A 20,233-nucleotide genomic window follows, 5' to 3' on the forward strand; every position below is an offset into this window, starting at 1 on the left:
ATTAAACTGCTCTGAATGGACTTACAGTTGTTCCCTAAAACCATGTTAAAAAATGAAGGCTTTCACGTTTTCCCAGAATTTGTGCAGAAAAGGGAAAGTACATAATTGGCATTTATTTCTCACATCCAAAATAATGCATTCACACAAAACCAGGATCTCCCATGTTTAGCATAAAAAGAAAAAAAATACTGGATTAGAGATATAAAATCTCAGAGTAATGGTTAGGTTAATCCACCAACACCAAAGAAATTCAAGTGGTCAACAGTCTTGAAAATGCTTTATTGAAATGTGTGACTTATGTGCAGATGTGTTTGAAAGACCACAGCTTGAAAACTGATTTTTGAAACTTCTCAACAACCAATTGAAAAAAAATGAAAATCCCTAATGGGCTTGACTTCTAGTGTAAAGAAGCCTGGTGTAAAGTTTTCCTTTAAACATTATCCATTACAGAACTAAAGAAAACAAAGCTATTGTATTTGGAAATCGTTGGAGTTTGAAGTTTCAGAGGAGAAGCAACAGTTTTTCAGACATGTAGGGTGACTTCTTTTTTGGTTACATTTGGATGAACATGGATTTCACAGTTCTCGGAAGAACACCGGAGGGGTGTTCAAGTCTGTATGCTTGTCATGTTGAAGAAACGGAGATACACGGACAGGAAAGGAAAAGGATGACAGGAGAAAGAGAGGAGACTTTGAAAAGGGCTCAGAGAAAAGAGAACTGGAACGAGACATGATTAGGTTAAGTCTAGTTATAAATTTATCAGAAGCTGTGCGCACCTTTTTAAAAGTCCTAAATTTACATTCCAAAAACTGCCCTCCCAACCCCCAAACCCACTGTCCCTGCCTTGGAGCTATTGTGAAAGTCTATGCACAAAAACTGAAACAGGAAATAAAAAATAACCCGGCCCTTCCAAACCCCAAAACAAACCCAAAAAAAGCTGTACATTTTTTTACACATAGGATTAATAATATAGGCATATAGGTGGCATGATTCAATTAAAAGGCTTTACTTTTTATGCCAGAAAAAACCCAATAAATAAAAGGTGCTAAAATTAGCATTAAGAATTTGGTTGTAATATATTGACAAATCTGGGAAGGCAAATCCTCAAAGCTCCCCTGATACTGATCTGTCTCAGCAAACTACAAAGCAAATACATAAATAATGCAAAATATGATTGAGAATGTGAGATTTTTAAAAACAAAGACAACATAATTCAGGTTAACTCTGTTGAACAGTCAATAAATGAAATTCATCTACACCTGAATAAAACATATTTTAACAATTGAAAAAATTTTAAACAACCACAAAAAGTAAAAACTTTAAACAAACAAGAACAGGATTTGTTTTTAGGGCACACAAAGGCCCCTGCAGCAGATTCCAACAGTAGCTTTACTGGTGTGTCTTCTACAGATGAGTTAAAGAGACAGGCTGAGCTCCACACAGGCAAGATGACTAACAGGGCGACAGGACAGTCACACAGGGCGGAGTGCCACACCCGGCTATAATCCCCAGATTCCACTGCAGAGCTGGCTTTGTGCGTAGGAGGCACACAAAGAAAGGTGATTCAGGCAGACATTATTCAAAAGCTACTTCGTCGTGTAACCATTGAATAATGTTTGGGAAAGCTTTGGGCTTTGTATTTTTTTTTTTAAGTTTTACTCCTTGTATTTAACTTCTTAAATAACAAGGTCACTAAAACTCATGCACGCTGCAAAAAACCTCATGCAGTAGTTAAGGTAAACCATCCAAGCAGTTTTTATTCATTAATATTCATAAATACACACAGCAGCTTCATTAGAGATTTCAATTTTCCTCTTCAGTTTGAATGTGGAGTATTAGGAGAGCCTTTTGCATGTCAAGGTACAGGAAGCAGAGATCACCCCTGCACTGCTACCTACATTTACCTGCTAGAAGTAAAAATTAGTTAAGTGGAAATGATTATCATATATATTTTCTCTCTTCCTTTTGAATGTACACAATGTAACAAGAGTGACAGACCTGAAATTACAATCACCAAACAAACCCAAGATAGTTGTTGTCCACTTTCATTGGCAAATACAGCACAGAGGACATTGTCTGCGAATTGGGATGTCATCAAAGAGGAGGTGGTGGAGGCTCATTTCCTTTATTACTCTCTTTTAAATTTAGGTTTTCTAAAGCAACATCTAAAGGCATAATATCTACACAGCCCATAGCACCAAAATCTGCCATCTCCCCCCGATCATCCTCATCTGAGGATGAGCTCTCTTCACGCACTAAAGTGGACAGAAGGAGCTCTTGGACAAACAGGCTGCGGTCTGCACGCTCGCTTTCCATGGACTGGCGCTCCGTTTCAGACATTTTAGGATCATTCAACCTGTGTAAGTTAAAAAGAAAAGACCTTATTGTTAAAAAGTCAATGAACAATGGCATGGCCAATTTCTACAGTGCTCTCCACTGTGAAGTTTTATAGGTGGCAAAATTCAGAATGAGACATTGCTGGAATACTTGGCTGTAATTTATCCTCAATTATGTTGAGACGAATTCCCCACACTTGTTGCAATACTGTTACCTGGAGGTGCAAATCTATGCTTTAATTAGACTCAATGAGAAAAAAAATACATTTAGACTTTTTCCACTCCAGAGAAAGCTAGGTGAAAATTTTCTAAGGAAAACAGGATTTCTTACAGATTAGATGCTTGGGAAAGTATCTAACCAGAATTTCATGTGGGGGTAAATAAAAAGAGGAAAATAAAACACAAAAACAAAATCTGCAGTGAACAGAATATTCAACTGAAAAATATCCTAAAATTTCCTCTGACTTTTCTCTATTACTCTATTTAATTCTTCCTGGTATATGCAGAAGCTAGAGAGGGCAAGAAAACACATACATACAAACTCCTACATTTCTTCTACCAAGGACCTACAGTGTAGCAGGGCAGACACAAGGTCTACCTGCCTGACTTGCTCCCCTGATGCATGTACTTATGAGATCTGGGCTATGCTGGGAAACCTGGCTCATCTGCACAGAGACTAGACAGATTTCTTGATGAAATATAACATTTAGGATATAAATGAAACTGCAAGGCTTGTGAGGATCTTCAAGTTGGGGTTAGCAAAATGAACTGGTCCCACTGTCAAAAGATTAGATCTGGCCAGGCACGGTGGCTCATGCCTGTAATCCCAGCACTTTGGGAGGCCAAGGCGGGTGGATCACCTGAGGTCAGGAGTTTGAAACCAGCCTGGCTAATGTAGTGAAACCCCATTTCTACTAAAAATACAAAAAATTAGCCAGGTGTGGGGGTGCATGCCTGTAATCCCAGCTACTCGGGAGGCTGAAGTAGGAGAATCGCTTAAACCTGGGAGGCGGTGGTTGCAGTGAGCCGAGATCGTGCCATTGCACTCCAGCTTGGGCAACAAGAGCGAAATTCTGTCTCAAAAAAAGACCGATCTGACTTACACACTCCAATAATCACTTTCTAAAAGGTCAACTATCTTGGACTTCAAAGAAACTGTGACCTTACCATCAGTTGCAGGGCAACATGAATAGGAACTGCCCCTGGTCAAAGAAAAGACCAAAAATAAGACTTGGGCCCTATATATATCACATAAGAGCTGTGTGACCAGAGAGCAGGATCTCCCCTGCATACACTGCAGCCGTTCTCCTTGCCTTGAAAATTCACAATGCATGTTAATATATTTGAAGTTCTGAGAAGCCCAACAGTAAATAATCTCTTAATTTTTCTTACTTTGCTTTCTGCAACCTTATTAATTGGGGGTGGAAGAACATAAGTAATTACATATATTCCTTTGAATATATGAAGTTAAGAGAGTATTTCTGGGGAAATATTGCCTTAAATAAATCATATGAATATAATACAATAAAAGATGTGGAAAGTGGTTTGCAAACTGCATGGTACCATAGAATGTAAAGTATCAGATGATAGAAGGGGGATTTCAAGAAGCTACAACCAGAATCCACAGACAGCACTCAGAGGTCACTCATACCATGCTCTCAGAGTTGGGTGTGGAATAAATGCACAGAAAAAAATTACACATCAAGCTGAGTAGTTTGGGTCTTAAAAAAAAAAAAGGACAGGGCAAGGGTGGGTAGGAAGATGTCTTTTCCAAAGGGCACTGGCAAGACATTCCACCCACAGTTCTGTGAACTCTCAGTAGAAATGCACGCTAGTAGATCTCCTTATTGAGGTAGGGACTTAGATCTGGTATGTTATAGACCTGCTGCTGGTCAGTCCCTATGGGGAAGGCTACATGGCAGCAGGCAGCTCCATCTGTGGCTCTTGTGGTTTTCTTACATTAAAGCAGCATTATCTGGTAATAACCAGGCACAGTTACTGACCTTGCAGAGATAATTCAAAGGTAAATTACCCATTTAAAATGTTTTTCTTGGTTTCATAACAAATGATGATAACGAGTACCATTAAGTGGACCTTTACTATAGGCCAAAAACTGAGCCAGACCATACACATACCAGTATTCCATTTAATCCTCAAAATAATTCTCTCTCTAAAGGCAAAACTTCTGGGATACTGATGATAAAATTGAGGTTTGAAGGAGTGAAATGACTTGCCTGAGGTCCAAAACTTGTAATTGGCAAAGCTGGGGCTCTAGCCCAGGGATTTTCAAGCATTTTTTATTCTGCACCCACAATATGTTATTTATAACTATACACATGCACCACTGTATTAACAGAGTATGAGATAAAAGAAATATAAGTAGAAATTATAATATTTTCCTCTAACATCCCAATGAATTGTCATACACACTGCATTTTGGAAATAATGATGTATTACACAAACTTTATTCTTCATTTTACAGTTCTTCCTTTATATTCCTCTCTGCTCCCTTAAAAGCCCAATTAGTCCAGGTTCATTATCTGTTGAGGCTAAGTCTCCACTCATCATTGCTCTTTTTAAAATTCTTTATATTCCTAAAAGTCACATAAAATGCCTGTGAAGTTTTGGCAGACAAATACATGCAGTTGCTAACAGTTTCAGAAGTAAACAAGAACTCCATCCAGTAGAGTAGTTTACTGTTTTACTAAATATTATTTATACCATAGGAAGCCATTTTTGTTAACAGTTACTTTTGTGTGCCAACCATAAAAATTTAAATCTAGCTTTTTTAGAAATTCACAGGAGAAAACTGCCACTGTATTATGAAATCCTTCTTATACTTTTAATATTTCAAAGCAGATTAAAACTGGCAATAACAAGCAATGTTAATTATGATAAATACACCTAATATGAATCATATACATATAATGATATAGTGTTTAAGTTTTATGGGTACTATGGCAAAACAATTCATATTATATGATGATATATACCTTGAGAACAAGACCAGTTATTTTATTTTAGAGACAGGGTCTCACTCTTGTCACCCAGGCTGGAGTGCATGGTGCAATCTTGGCTACTGCAACCTCTATCTCCAGGGCTCAAGCGATCCTCCCACCTCAGCCTCCTGAGTAGCGGGGACTACAGGTGCGCACCATCACACCTGGCTCATTTTTGTAGAGGTAAGATTTCATCATATTACCCAGGTTGGTTTGGAACTCCTGGGCTCTGGCGATCTGCTTGCCTTGGCCTCCCAAAGTGCTGGGATTACAGGTGTGAGCCACTGGGTCTGGCCCAGTATTCTTAATTTATCTAAAATAATTACTATGTTTCATTCTTGGGGAAATACTGAATATGCGTTTTAATCAGAGATCTGTGAGTTTTAATCAAACACAAAATTTTAAAGAAATATAATGCACAAAAGAGAAAAGATAATTCCAGACTGTAGTGGCAATAAAATATTACTTTCCAAACATAATTCTATTAACAAATGAGCTACCTTGTTAAAAGAAACTGGGAATTCTGGAGAGTCTGCTGACTGCTTTCTGTATTAGCTATGTTGGTTGTTGCTGTGGATTGTGTGATTGTAGTGGTGACACTGCTTGTGTTAGTACGCCGGGTTGCGTTGCGTGCGGTCTCCAGTTGTTGCCGTGCTGCCTGGGCATGCTGCCGTTCTAGCTGCAGCTGCATCTGCAGTTGTTGTAACTGAGAAGCGGAAGGGCCAGAGGAATTAAGCTGTCCTCCTGCAGAACGTCTCACTCCTGATAACTGAGATAAAAGCTCTGCCAATGGAAATGAAGACAATTAATGTCTGCTTAATACTGAGGAAAACAAAACGCTACAGATCACTCTTTTACTGGAACAACATCAAAAGCATTGTGAACAGGTAGGTAACCACCACAGCACACAGTTTCAATTAAGAGCTGGAACCTTCTAGAATGCCTCCTGAAGGCAGGAGTTACTGTGTACAGAGAATGCAAATGCATACGAATATTAACCCAGACTGAATTATGTTTGAAGTAAAACTTAAATTGTCTTTAAAATTATTTGCATAATAGACTAATTCAGTGAAGCTTTCTCTTAGTATTTAATGAAGTGGTTTATCTGTGGGCCCAATTATAATATAAGCTCTCTCAATATGTGTTCCATGGAAGCAGGGATGAGGTCTACTGTTGACTATATTCCCAGCTATCAGAACAGGGCCTGATATAGCAGGAATTCAAACATTTACTGAATGACTGAATGAATTATTAGGACTCAGTCCAAGAGGCCTGGATCATTTCTGATGGTGGCCCTTGCACACTCTCTGCCTCTGCTTTCTCCCTCTAGTACCTTCTGGTACTGCTGTTTCAGAGTACCACTGCAGTAGATACCACTACCAGTGCTCAGCAAGGCTGACTGGCTCCTGAGAACCTGCTGCATCTGACTGTACAGCCTACTTAGTGGCCTGTTATGATCCAGACTGTCTTGTGTCCATAAGGTTGTACTCATTAAGAGAGGTGTAAACTTTTGTCCCCGCATCCTCATCTAAGTAAGGTACAGTGAAATGCCTTCTTCCAAGTGGAGGGTCCACCTTGCTTATAGGGAATCGATGACTGCCTTGCAGACACTTTCATGCCAGCAAAAACTCTTTATCATTAAAACTCATTAACAGTTTGTTTTCTTGCTCACTGTTGCTTTATCCCAGGCTTTTCATAGCACTCTTATACCACTCTTTCATGGAATATACAGTCTATCACTAAAATAGACTAATTTTCACTGACAGAAAAAAAATCAAATGAAGAAAATTTCTCAATTTTGAATTTTGCTCCCAGAAACTACTTTAATTTTTAGTGCCTGCCACCAAAATAGCAGGTAAATATTCCCTTTGGATGAAGAAATATTTTTTAAATTCCCCAAACTCAGTTTATTAGGCTTGTTTTTGTTGTTGCACACCCAAATGTCCAAAGCACATTTGGAATTAAAATTTTACACAGTGTATCTAACTTTTAAATAACATGATAGGTATAAAATTGTTCTTAGGTAGTTTTTCTTTTTTAAATTTTTATTTTAGGTTTGGGGGTACATGTGAAGGTCCATTACACAGTTAAACACCTGTCACGGGGGTTTGTCATACATATTATTACATCACCCAGTACCCAATTAAGCCCAGTACCCAACAGTTACCTTTCTGCTCTTCTCTCTCTTCCTACCCTCCCCCAGTGTCTGCTGTCTCCTCCTTTGTGTTCCTAAGTTGTCATTTAGCTCTGATGTTCTCAGTTTCTATTACAGATTTACACTTATCAATGTTTCAGGTGTTCTGCAGGGTGCTCATGGCTTCCAGGTAGGTGCATACTTCACCACATGGACACATTTCAGAACTGTTCCTTTAAATGTGTGCACACTTCCCATTGTCTTACCACTTGTCTGCTTGGTGTGTCTTGCAGATTACCAGGCTACAGTGATTTCTTGTATTTTATTTTGACCCTGTGTTCTGCTACCAACTTCCCAGGTTTGTCATGTACTAGACTCAGTGACATGGCCAGGTTCAAAAACTGTGTTTTTGGTTTTTTTTTTAAGATTTTTCCCAAGCTATTAAACATGTACCTTTCAGTATGTTCTACAACAATATAGTTCTCAAATCAAGGTCAGGACATTAAGTCCTACTTTCCTTTCTTCCATGAGAAGAGCTTAATTCTTTAGTCTTTTCAATTAGCTATAGATAACAGTTCTGAAATGTGTCCATGTGGTGGAATGTGTACCTGGAAGCCATGAGGTGCCTTGTACAACATCTGAGATAGGCATAAATCTGTGACAGAATTTTACACATAACATGTTCTTAAAAATGTTAGCTATACCTTATAAAACCTTAATTTCAAATGTGCTTTGGACATTTTTTTATGTGTACTTATGGAGATTTAACCATGACATTTTGGCGGTATTCAAGTTGAAATCTTTTATGATTTCCTTGGGCTTCAATAGAGGCCACAAATACAACATAAAACCATTTCTTATCATCTTATGTCTCTAAGAACAGTAGTCTCCCTTTACCTGCAGGAGATATGTTCCAAGACCCCCAGTGAATGGCTGAAATGGGCATTTGGATAATACAGAACCCTATACATACTATGTTTTTTCCTATACATACTTATCTGTTGTGCTAAAGTTTAATTTATAAATTAGGCACCTAATTTATAAATTAGGAACATGAGATTCCCAACAAAATAGAGTAAATCTAAAAATATACTATGAAAGTTATGTGATGTGGTCTCTCTCTCTCTAAGTATCTTATTGTCCTGTACTCACCTATTTTTTGACTGTAGTTGGTTGTGGGTAACTGAAACCCAGGAAAGCAAAACCACATGACGGGGGGGCTACTGGACTTAAGCAATGCCAGAAGAGTATGAACTACTTTATGTTAAGTGTCTGCTTTTAACACATTTTACACTTTTAATGTATTTGGGAATTTTGTGAAGGAACATGGCTTATGATCAGAGAGGTGAGACTTAAGAACACAAATCTCACAAAAAGTTTTTTTTTTTTTTTTTTTTTGAGACAGGGTCTCACTTCATCACCCAGACTGGAGTGCAGTGGTGCGATCTCGGCTCCCTGGAACCTCCACCTTTCAGGCTCAAGCGATTCTCATGCCTCAGCCTCCAGAGTAGCTGCGATTACAGGCACCCACCACCACATCTGGCTAATTTTTGTATTTTTAGTAGAGATGGAGTTCTGCCATGTTGGCCAGGCTGGTCTTGAATTCCTGGCCTCAAGTGATCCACCCGCTCCAGCCTCCCAGAGTGCTGGGATTAAAGGTGTGAGCCACCGCACCTGGCATCACAAAAAGTTTTAAAAGGAGCTCCTCCTTCCCCTGCCATTTCCCTTATTAATGTGAAACTAACTTACCAGCTATAGGATCCATGGCTTCCCTATTGCTTGGAGAATATGAACTCTGAGAAGAAGAAAGTCCACCAGTAGAACTGCTAGTAAAGTGCATGTTTGATCTACGAGCACGAGGACCTCCTAATCCCCGGCCAGGGTGAAACATTCTACGTACATGTCGAACACCACTCGATTCATCATAACCCAAAAGTTAAGAAAAAAACGAAAGTATTTCACAGAAAGAAAAAAAAATCACCTGAGTCCTTGCTAGACAGATATAAAGATTTCCTGAATTGTAAGCATTTAAAAACAGCACATTTAACTTAAAGTGCAAATGTCCCAACTCTATCTATGAGGGCTATTAACCCTAAAAAGACACTCAAATGTAAGGCAACATGTGAGTGTGTGTGTGTGTATTGGGTGTGTGAGGTAAGAAAGTTTCTCTATATAGCTCATGAAATCTCAAATACCACCTATAATGAAAAAGGAACAATATTGAATTTATATTCAGCAGATCAAAGATTCCTTTTGGATTATTAGTTTTAATCTGTCTTCAAGCTTCTTTCCAATGCCGCTGCTAAGCAGAAAACAGATTTGCATTTCTTGTATAAGACACACAGATAGATTAACATGACATTTATCACGAAGTCAAATTCCCAGCAGCCTCAACCATCTTACACAGCTGAGTGTGAGTCAAACTGAAAAAGGTCCTGAGTTGCAAATAGCTGTCAAAACTCATGAAGACAACCTTACGTTTCCACAAAGGCAAATGAGAGGTGGGGGAGGCCAGATCATATAGAAGAGATTTTTCCTTTAAAGTACCAAACAGACCAGCTTTATAATGCAGACTAATTTTTTTGCTGGCTTCTCAGTTTTTCAGCTGATGGTTCTGGAGTTATTTAAGGACCGGATGGGTAGCTCCAAGAGGCCTTCAGGTGTCACGGTACATGCCCTGTTCCATCATATTCATGAGGATGGTTTGGGTTCTAGAGAAAGTGATATGATCATATTTATATATTTGATAATTTTATATTATGATTTTATATATATATATGTATCTTGAGACAGGGTCTCACTTTGTTGCCAGGCTGGAGTGCAGTGGTGCAATCATAGCTTACTGCAGCCTTGAGCTCATGGGCTCAAGTGATCCTCCTACCTCAGCCTCTTGAGTAGCTGGGACCACAGGTGTGTGCCACCAGCTGAACTCATTATTTTGGTAGAGATGGGGTCTTCCTATGTTGTCCAGGTTGGTTTCGAACTTCTAGGCTCAAGTGATCCTCCCACCTTGGCCTTTCAAAGTGCTGGGAGTATAGGCATGAGCCACTGTACCCAGCTGGTGACAGTTTTAGACGAACAATTCATAACCTGAAATCAGAAGCATTGAGTCCACAAAATTAATCGCTCCGGTAGGCCAGTAATCTCAGGGAACATGCCAGAAACTGTTGAGAGACAAGGAAGGGAATGCAGAAATAAAAGCAAGAGGCTGGGCGTGGTGGCTCACGCCTGAATCCCAGCACTTTGGGAAGCTGAGGTGGGCAGATCACCTGAGGTCAGGAGTTCGAGACCAGCCTGGCCAACATGGTGAAACCCCATCTCTACTAAAAAAATACAAAAATTGGCCAGGCGCAGTGGTTCATTCCTGTAATCCCAGCACTTTGGGAGGCTGAGGCAGGCAGTCAGGAGTTCGAGACCAGCATGGCCAAGAGACGAGCCTGGCCAATATGGTGAAACCCCATCTCTACTAAAAATACAAAAATTAGCTGGGTGTGGTGGCGGGCACCTGTAATCTTAGCTACTCGGGAGGCTGAGGCAGGAGAATTACTTGAATCCAGGAGGCGGAGGTTGCAATGAGCTGAAGATAGCGCCATTGTACTCCAGCCTGGCTGACAGAGCAAGACTCCGACTTTAAAAAAAAAAAAAGAAAAGAAAAGAAAAGAAGAGCAGGAAAGGAAATTTAAAGCTAGAGCTGACCTTATGCTATCCTACTCAGGAACTCGGCAGGAAATGGCTCTCTCTGGAGAAGGGGACCCCAAAAAGGAAAGGAACACCGAGATGCACACCTGTCCCCACCATCTCACCACACCACACCCACAACAGGGTAAGGCAGCAGAGGAACAGAGAGGGAAAGCAAATAATGCCTCTTCATATTTAACTAATTAAATTTTAATTTGGATTAACATTTTCCTCTTTTGTATGAAAACGCCATCCTGGAAGACACAATTTGATCAAACTGCCTTAAAAAAAATCTAATTGTAATGAACTAAAGATGAAGGACAAGTCAACTTTCACTTAATGAAAATGGTTCATACAACGGTGATAGTATATAAAAAGAGAAATAAATTGCATCTCAGCACTGAGTCACTTTTAGGAAAAGTTCAAATAAGTAAAAATAATTTAGACATTACTTTTCCTCTTTTGGGGGATATTATCCTTAAAAAAAATCAAAATGACAAGCTGGATGCAGTGGCACATGTGTGCCTATAGTCCCAGCTACTCAAGAGGCTGAAGCAGGAGGATCACTTGAGCTCAGGAGTTTGAGACCAGCCAGGTCGACACAGCGAGATCTTGTCTCTAAAACAAAAAATCAAAATGACAAACATTACAAACAACTCTTTTCCTTCTCATCTCTTAAAAGGATATTAAATCTCTAGGGGCTCTGTGTTCAAGTGTAAGATGAGCTGCAAAGTCATCCGTGACATGATTAGGATCGCCTCCAGGTAACGCTGCACATATTGGACAAATCTGAAATGGAAGTAAAGAAAGCAGCTTAATAAATGAACGTCAATAAGACATCTTTCTGGACGAGTATTCTGCTGTAAGTTTTACTATTATCAAGTTTTAACCGACAGAAAACACAGCAGATCCTAAATCAGTGAAAAGCAGTAGAAGCCTAAGCAAGAACTGTTCACACAAGGTCCCTCAGGGTCAAACACAACAGTTTCAGACACACCAAACTTGATCTCTGGCAGGGCCTTCTAACAGCCTGCCTGATTCATTTGTATGGTCTAGCAAAATAGTTTCCATTAAAAAAACTTTAAAATGTGCTATTTAGTGCACATTTACGTGTAAGTCCAGTCTTGAATGGTAAAGACAGATACAAGCCTATGGCACACTTCTCCAAAGCAAGCTATACTTGAGAGCCAATTCCCAAATAAGACAGCAGAGGTCTGATTAAATGCAACTGTGCAAACATTCAATAGACATGTTGAATGTAAGACAAATTATGATTACTGATAATATGCAAATGTGGTCTATAAATTTATGAATGTGACTTCCAAGGGGAATATGGTATGGAAGCCCATTTTTAAACCTTATTTCCTGAAGAAATGGGTGGTAGGCCAGAAGCTTGTAACCAGGTCAGGCTCAAGGAGTAGAAGAACAACTTTCCATGGGCCTTTTGGCAAGAGATAGGAGAAAGTAGGAATAAAATGGTGTGTACACAGTCACAGTTCGGGGAGCAGGTGACAGGTTGGGAAAGTGGTTTCTACAGTTAACAGAATTGGTGAAACAGAGGGAAGGAGAGGGGAAGGCTAGAAAGAATGAGGAACTTTTTAAAGAAGAAAGGCCCTTACTCTTCCGAAATTCAAATGGACAGATAATGTTCTAACAATGGTAGCCAAGCCTTGAAGTATGAACAACTTCAATCTTAAAGAACAGGGCCGAGAAGAAAGGTCTGAAGCAAGGGGCATGACCAAAGGGAGCCCCAGGAAGTGCACAGTTCAAGTTGTAGACCTGTGTCTTTATCCATAAATAAGAAGGTTAAAGACAGGATATGTGATTCATCTTGCCAGTACATGTGCCGAAATTCTTTCACTTAGGCAAAATCTAGGCAATTGGTCAACCTTATTGTCTGCTGACAGCACAGTGGGAGTAGGTGGTAGCGCTGGAGATGAGGGGAGATGGAAAAGGTGAGACTTGGAAGGACAATCCTGGGGTACGGAGGGAAAACAAACTGCTCTGATTCCTGGAGCCCAAAAAAACACAACTTTCCATCTTCTAACAACTAGAAAGCAGAAGTCCCCTGAGAGTTCAACTCTGATTTGATATCAGTCTCTCTTATGCCTAATCAGCTGTCCTGATTATGTGACTCAGGACTCTCAGAAATATCCTCAGGAAAACCTAAATATGTTCATGAGAAATAACATTTAAGCATGACAGTGTGCAGAAGAACTAGACAGGTCACAATGGAATGTGATGAGGCAAAAGAGAAAAAGAAGTAGATAGACCTGCCTATGCCTTTCTTAGAAGATGCCAGGAAGGTGGTCAGATTCTTTCCTCTGTCAGAAAAGTAGCTGTATGTGTCAAAGTTTACAGATTATCCATCCACTCTCTCTTTATGAGGAATTTAACTTTTACTATCTGTACCATTCCTGTACTCTGACATTACCTGGTTATGTCTGATATACGTATTTTACTTTTCACGTGCTTCTGGTCTTACCTAGCTAAACTGTAAACTCTTTGAGAGATGCAGGACAGTGTGATTTGTCTTTGGTTTTAAACTCCGGCCAGACTTGCTTTTTAAAAAACAAAACAAAAAAAAGACCAGCAATGTTTGGAGAAACAGAAAACAAGTTCCAGTTATTTAAAAATAAAACAAGCTACCTTAGAGACTCATCATTCTGAAAAAGTTAACAAGTGCTGGGTTATAGTTTTATTACAATATTATAAGGCTGTATAAGATTTTTATTTAAAGAGAAAATAACCACCAAAAGGAAAAGGCATCTTTCTTCTAAGATACTTTCCTTTAGATTGGCCTTCGGGTAAAATCTATAAACAACTTGAGCTGTCCAATGATAGCTGCAAAGGCTTCAGTACTTGAGGGGACATAAAAATGTTGGTAGATGAGAAAAGTCTCCACAAGGATATAGATTCCTAGAAGGAAAACAGAATGGGAAGCAGAGACATCAAACGTACTAAGAATGGCCTAATAAGATAGATAATTTAACAAGTAGAAAAGCACCTTCGAGACAAGGATGTAAAATAAAGATCCTTCCTTATCGTGTACTGACTTTGGTTCTATACTCAAAATCTTTTTTATTTCATTGCAGTAACTCTGCTAAGATGGCAGGATGAAGGTATTCAGAACTGCTTCATTCATAGAGAAATAATATAAAACCAACCAATCAACCAACCAAACTTCCATAACTACTAGGGATAAAGGACTACTGAGGATAAGAAATTACTGTGGTGGGAGGATCACCCAGGTTGACAGCTGGCATAGAAAAATCAAGAGGCTAGGCCAGGCACGGTGGCTCATGCCTGTAATCCCAGCACTTTGGAAGGCTGAGGTGGGTGGATCACAAGGTCAGGAGTTCGAGACCAGCCTGACCAACATGGTGAAACCCCATCTCTATTAAAAAATACAAAAATGACCTGGGCATGGTGGCACATGCCTGTAATCCCAGCTACTCAGGAGGCTGAGGCAGGAGAATCACTTGAACCCGGGAAGCGGAGGTTGCAGTGAGCCAAGATCGCACCACTGCACTCCAGCCTGAGCGACATAGACTCCATCTCAAAAAAAAAAAAAAGAAAAGAAAAAAGAAAATCAAGAGGCTAGATTTAGAACCAAGTGGAAGATGTTGCCACACTTGGATCACATAAAGTTAACTCAAATGACGACTTGGAAAGGAAAACCAAGCTCAGATGCTGATGCGATCACAGAGGCCTGGTCATCTTTTAGGTTTTACATTTTGTATTTAGCAAGCTAACTCACGCTTTAAGACAAAAATGCTTGTTCTCAAGACTGTGTTTTCTGAGAGGAAATGAAGGGAAGAAGAGGAAGAAAGAAAAAGGAGAGCAAAGCGGGGCAGGAGAAATGGAAAACAGGTGGTGGGGAGTGGGAGGAGAGACAAAGCAAGCCACTGTGCCACTCATGGGCACAAATACTGCTTAGTTTTGAGTGTGTCTTTATTTCTACATCATGGTGCCTAATATCTCTTACAGGACAGGAAAACTCGACACAAAGGGTAACTTTAGGGTACTGACCCTAAAATTACGACAGCTTGTCAACATTAATATTTATCATACTTCCACTGCCACATGATAGAGTAATATCTATTATTCGTATGGAAAAATTCCATATAACACACAAGCTTAAAATTATAACAACTTGTCAATTAAGATTTACTTAACTGGCTTAAGTCAGTATTTCTTTAATTTGGCTAAGAATATAAATCATCTGGGCCGGGTGCAGTGGCTCACGCCTACAATCGCAGCACTTTGGGAGGCCAAGGCAGATGGATTGCCTGAGGTTAGGAGTTTGAGACCAGTCTGGCCAACATGGTGAAACCCCGTCTCTACTAAAAATACAAAAAAAAATTAGCCAGGCGTGGTGGCACATGCCTGTAATCCCAGCTACTCAGGAGGCTGAGGCAGGAGAATTGCTTGAACTTGGGAGGCGGAGGTTGCGGTGAGCTGAGATTGCACCATCGCACTCGAGCCTGGGCAACAAGAGCAAAATCTCCGTCTCCAAAAAAAAGGAAAAAAAAATTGTATTCACAAATGTCCTTGCTATTCTCAGTGTTGTCTCTGCTATTGCTCGAGTTTCCTCTTCTCCTTCACCTTGCCACTGAGGGTCACCATCAATCTTGCTTTTTATCTGCAGCCCCTTTGGAAGCCTTTACCAATTGAGATGAGGTCCCATCCCAAGAATGTACAGAGTCTCCATTTTTCCACATGGTTCCAGGGCATGACTACCAGCCAGCAACCAGTTAGGGCACATTATAGCACAGTTTGTTGCCAATGTCTTTAAAATATACCTTCTGAAGTCATTACTCCACATATAAACACCGAGTCACTGCTGAATATACAGAACTTTTCCTCTATGAAAGCACCTAAAGTCAGCATGCCTGATTTTTTTTAAAAAACAACAGCTCCATACATTCTTCCCCATACAATTATCAACCATTCTAAAGCAAGTTTGGATTTCCTCTGGCCTCTCTCTTGAACTAATACAACTACATCAGACAGCATTCTCTTGATGGGTACTATTCACAGCTTAAAAAACTATTCTTTATAACCACATTCCTATTTCTAGTTCAAGGATCTATGCTATGAAATCCAGGTAAGTTGGTAAAGTTAAAGTTCTGACTGGCTAAATTTGTTATATTATATAATTTTGTTACCATGGACTAATCCGTTAAGCACTTACTGAGTACCAAATCAGAACTAACTTAACACTTTAGGTTAAAACATTATCAAGAAATGAGCATAGTTCCTGCCAACATTAAAGTTCATATGAATTTCATCTCTTTTTAAAAACTGGGGCCAAAATTGGGGCAGGGCACAGTGGCTTATGCCTGTAACCCCAACACTTTGGGAGAATGAGGCAGGGGGATCACTTGCAGACAAGAGTTTGAGACCAGCCTGGGCCACACGGTGAGACGAAGTCTCTACCAAAATATTTTTTTTAAATTGGTATTTTTCATTATTTCTTCAAACTGGGGTACAATTCACGTCTCTGCTTTTGAGCGGCTCTTAGAACTCAGCTACAGAAACACCCAGGCTTAGTATGCCAAGGGATTTTCTGATCACCTGCAATACAATGGGGGGAATGGGGTTTAAAACACTGTTTTTCCACAGAAGAGTAATGACCCAAAAAGAGCCATCTAAATTTAAAGCCATCACACAAAACCTGTTGACACGTATTATACTTTAGTGCTTATACAAAAAAAGAAAAAAAAGAAGAAGAAGAAGAAAGACATTCTACTGAGTTAACTAAATGCCACGGCCAATGACAACTTCAGGCTTTTGGATCTCCTGCCCAATTAAAAGTATTAGTTGATCCTACAAAATCTGCAGATATAATGAACACAAGACTGAAATTCAAGTCTTGCTTGGAGAATATACATAAAGGACTAGTGGATGATCTATGCTATATGGTCAAGAAACTCCTTTTGGGCCTTGTAGAACCGTCTAGCTTGTAGCCACCTGCACCTTGGCCATCCATTTTGCCAATATAAATAAAGGTCCTTTCAAGAGTTGAGTGAGCATACTGTTCAACTAGATTACAGTCTAATTTTCTGTTGCTGCAGTGAACAGTTATAGTAAGTGTTCAATTATAAGTGAAATTAACTTATAATTGTGAATTACTTCATATTAAATTATTTTCCCTCTCGATTCCATTCTCCCATCATAATGCTGAAGTTAGATTTGTCACTGGCTTCTAAAGAGCAGCATTTACAAGTTAATTTAGAAAGTCCTAAAAAGCAATTATGTTTTACTTTTAAACATGGTTCTTGTACAAAAATTTATGTGTATGATGACATCTTGGGAATTCACAAAACTTGAAATAGTATTAATATAATTTAGCTACACTGAAAAGTAATTCCAAAGAAATCAGAAGGCAGTTCACAAAAGGGATTGCGCTCCTGTGAGAATCTAATGATGTTGCTGATCTGACAGGGAGTGGAGTTCAGGCGGTAATGCCCGCTGGCCCACTGCTCACCTTCTGCTCTGTGGCTCGGTTCCACACAGGTCATGGACGGGTATTAGTCTGGTCCCGTCCGTGGCCCAGGGGTTGGGGAACCCTGGTCTAGAGGACACATGCAGGTAACATGGGGCAAAGCAAGATAGCAAACAGAGCATTTAGAAAGGAATATGTTAAGAGGAATAGAAAAGGAGATATATAGCAAGTTGCTGTGTAGATATAATCTCCTAAACCAAAATGATGTAAATCACTCTTGAATTCCCTAATTAAAAAATGCAAAACATTGAGGGGTGAGAGGGGACACACAGTAATATCACCTGGACATTTACATATAACCGTAGCACACTGGAGCTGATAGTATGTTTCACATATATGCAGAGAGGCATTCAAAACACTTAACAACTGGTACGGCATAGGCACCAATCCTTCAGAATGGACACTAGTCAGCATGCTACACTTGGCTATACCTGCTGAATGTCAACCCTGCCTCTAGGACTTGACCCACATGACCTGAAGAAATGCTGTATTTTTATATTAAAGATTCTTATCTGCTTGCCATTTTTCACTTTGAAACGTCTAGGTGTATGGGTGGGAACATATGTAGATATAGTACTCATGCAAAGATTAAGGGCTAATGAGGAGAGATAAATCCTTAAAATACTCCACAAAAACCAATATGAAAATAGAGTGACAACTGCCTTGGGCTATGTACTAAAAGCCTGGAAACTTAATGAAGGCATAAACACAACTCACAAGAAACAGACCATGATAGCATTTGTAGGTGGTGGGTATTTAATTTTCAAACTGTGTATCAGGTATGCCAGAGTGTAAACAACAAATTTTGAGTATTTACTTTCAGGGGCAGGAAGAGGGGGCATGGGGCAAACCAACCAGAGGCAAGGTTATGTAAAACTGAGGAGTTGCCTTGCCCCTGAGGGGTGATGAAAATACTATACTAGGGACTACTGGCTGATAATAATAACAAAATATAATAATAAATATTATCAATTAATGTTATATATATCATATATTTATTAATAATATATTTATATATTATATATTATAATACATAATTTTTTTTTGGAGACAGGGTCTTGTTCTGTTACCCAGGCTGCAGTGCAATGCAGTGGCACAATCATGGCTCACTGCAGCCTCAACCTCCTGAGCTCAAGCAATTCTCCCACCTCAACTTCCCAAGTAGCTGGGACCACAGATATGTGCCACCACGTCCAGCTAATTTTTAAATTTTGTGGAGACAAGGCCCCACTTTGTTGTCCAGGCCAATCTCAAACTTCTGGGCTCAAGCAATGCTCTCACCTCAGCCTCCCAGTGTTGGGATTACAGGCATGAGTCACTGTGCAGTCTGATAATGATTTTAAGGATGCCTAATTTACAATAAGAACTCCATGTTTGTGTTATGGTATTTAGGTAAAGGACCCAAACTTAACAGAAATTAAATCAAAGAAAAATGACTGCAAGTTTTCTACATCAACCAGCATGGAGATGCAACTGAGTCAGGATTCTTCATACTGTTATGTAGGACTGTACCAAAAGGAAGCAAAGTCACTTTACAGAATAAAAAGAATAAACTAAGAATAGTAATAAAATGTGACAACAGTAGTCTGAGGCTCTCCTAGGTAAAAGATCAGAGCATTTCTGAGCTGTTAAGACAGTAAAATTTGGCTTGATATCTATAAAAAATAAATTTACCTACTGTTTGAACTATACATGTTATAACAACTTCAAACATCAAACTAGCAGTGTCAGTGGGAATAAAAGTAACCCTATATTATATGCATAGCTGTAGCAGAGTTAAGTAGAGACTCTGGAACCCAGAGGGACTCTAGCTGAGTCCAAACACCTGCCCCTACCCCTGCCCCTTACTAAGCTGTTATGTCCTTGAGCATGCTACTTTATTTCTCTGGGTTTCAATTAATTTGTTTTGAGTACATTTAGGGGCTTATTAGTTGATGCAATATGCAATTACTGTGCCAAAATTCTCCCAATTCAGTATCTATAGTTCCATATAAAGCCTTCACTTTACCTATTATTATCAATGGTAAAGAGGTGGGGGAGAGACTCTTAGGTGTACTTTATCATTTCTTGAAGGTGGATGCATGCTGACTCAGATGTCAAGTAAAAAATCCAACAAGCTTTCAAGGTAAGACTTTCTTTGTGTATTATTCTGGGTCCATGGCCTTTAGCCACTGGAAAGATCAGGATAGGAAGAACTTCTAGGGACCCCAGAGCTTGACCTAGGAAGCAAGAGATGTGATCTGATGAAAACCAGGTAAGATCAGCGATATGCTACAATGAGATGTGACAATGGATTATTATGATACTACCAAAGGTTTTTAAATTTCCTTGTGAAGCTCCTTGTAGAAGAAAAGTTAAGCAGATAGCAAGGATACTATACAAGAGATGCACTGCAGGTTGCCATCCTTTTAACCTTTCACAATGCATTGAATAAAGGGCTCCTGAATTTGGTCAAGACTCCATGCTGTGGGTTTAGCTACAGGTTAAGAAACCCAGTGTGGACAGTAAGAGGTATTATTTTGCAAAAATGCAGCCTCCCATGATGTATAAAATTTGTTGTTAAAAGATGATTTTA

General features: G+C 39.5%; 1 protein-coding gene across 1 annotated transcript in view; it reads right to left on the reverse strand.

Moving 5' to 3' along the window:
* Positions 1-258: 258 nt before the first annotated feature.
* Positions 259-20,233, reverse strand: part of KCMF1 (potassium channel modulatory factor 1) — an 83,009-nt gene continuing 63,034 nt past the window's right edge. Inside the window, exons 4-7 of the mRNA XM_055378197.2 lie at positions 11,835-11,936; positions 9,219-9,393; positions 5,836-6,118; positions 259-2,356 (exon numbers count right to left, since the gene is read on the reverse strand). Of these exons, the coding sequence (XP_055234172.2) occupies positions 2,095-2,356; positions 5,836-6,118; positions 9,219-9,393; positions 11,835-11,936 (822 nt within the window). The 3' untranslated portion in view covers positions 259-2,094. The remainder of the gene's footprint in view (positions 2,357-5,835; positions 6,119-9,218; positions 9,394-11,834; positions 11,937-20,233) is intronic.

The sequence above is a fragment of the Gorilla gorilla genome, chromosome 12 (genome assembly GCF_029281585.2).
Source record: "Gorilla gorilla gorilla isolate KB3781 chromosome 12, NHGRI_mGorGor1-v2.1_pri, whole genome shotgun sequence".
In the NCBI taxonomy this organism is placed as follows: domain Eukaryota; kingdom Metazoa; phylum Chordata; class Mammalia; order Primates; family Hominidae; genus Gorilla; species Gorilla gorilla.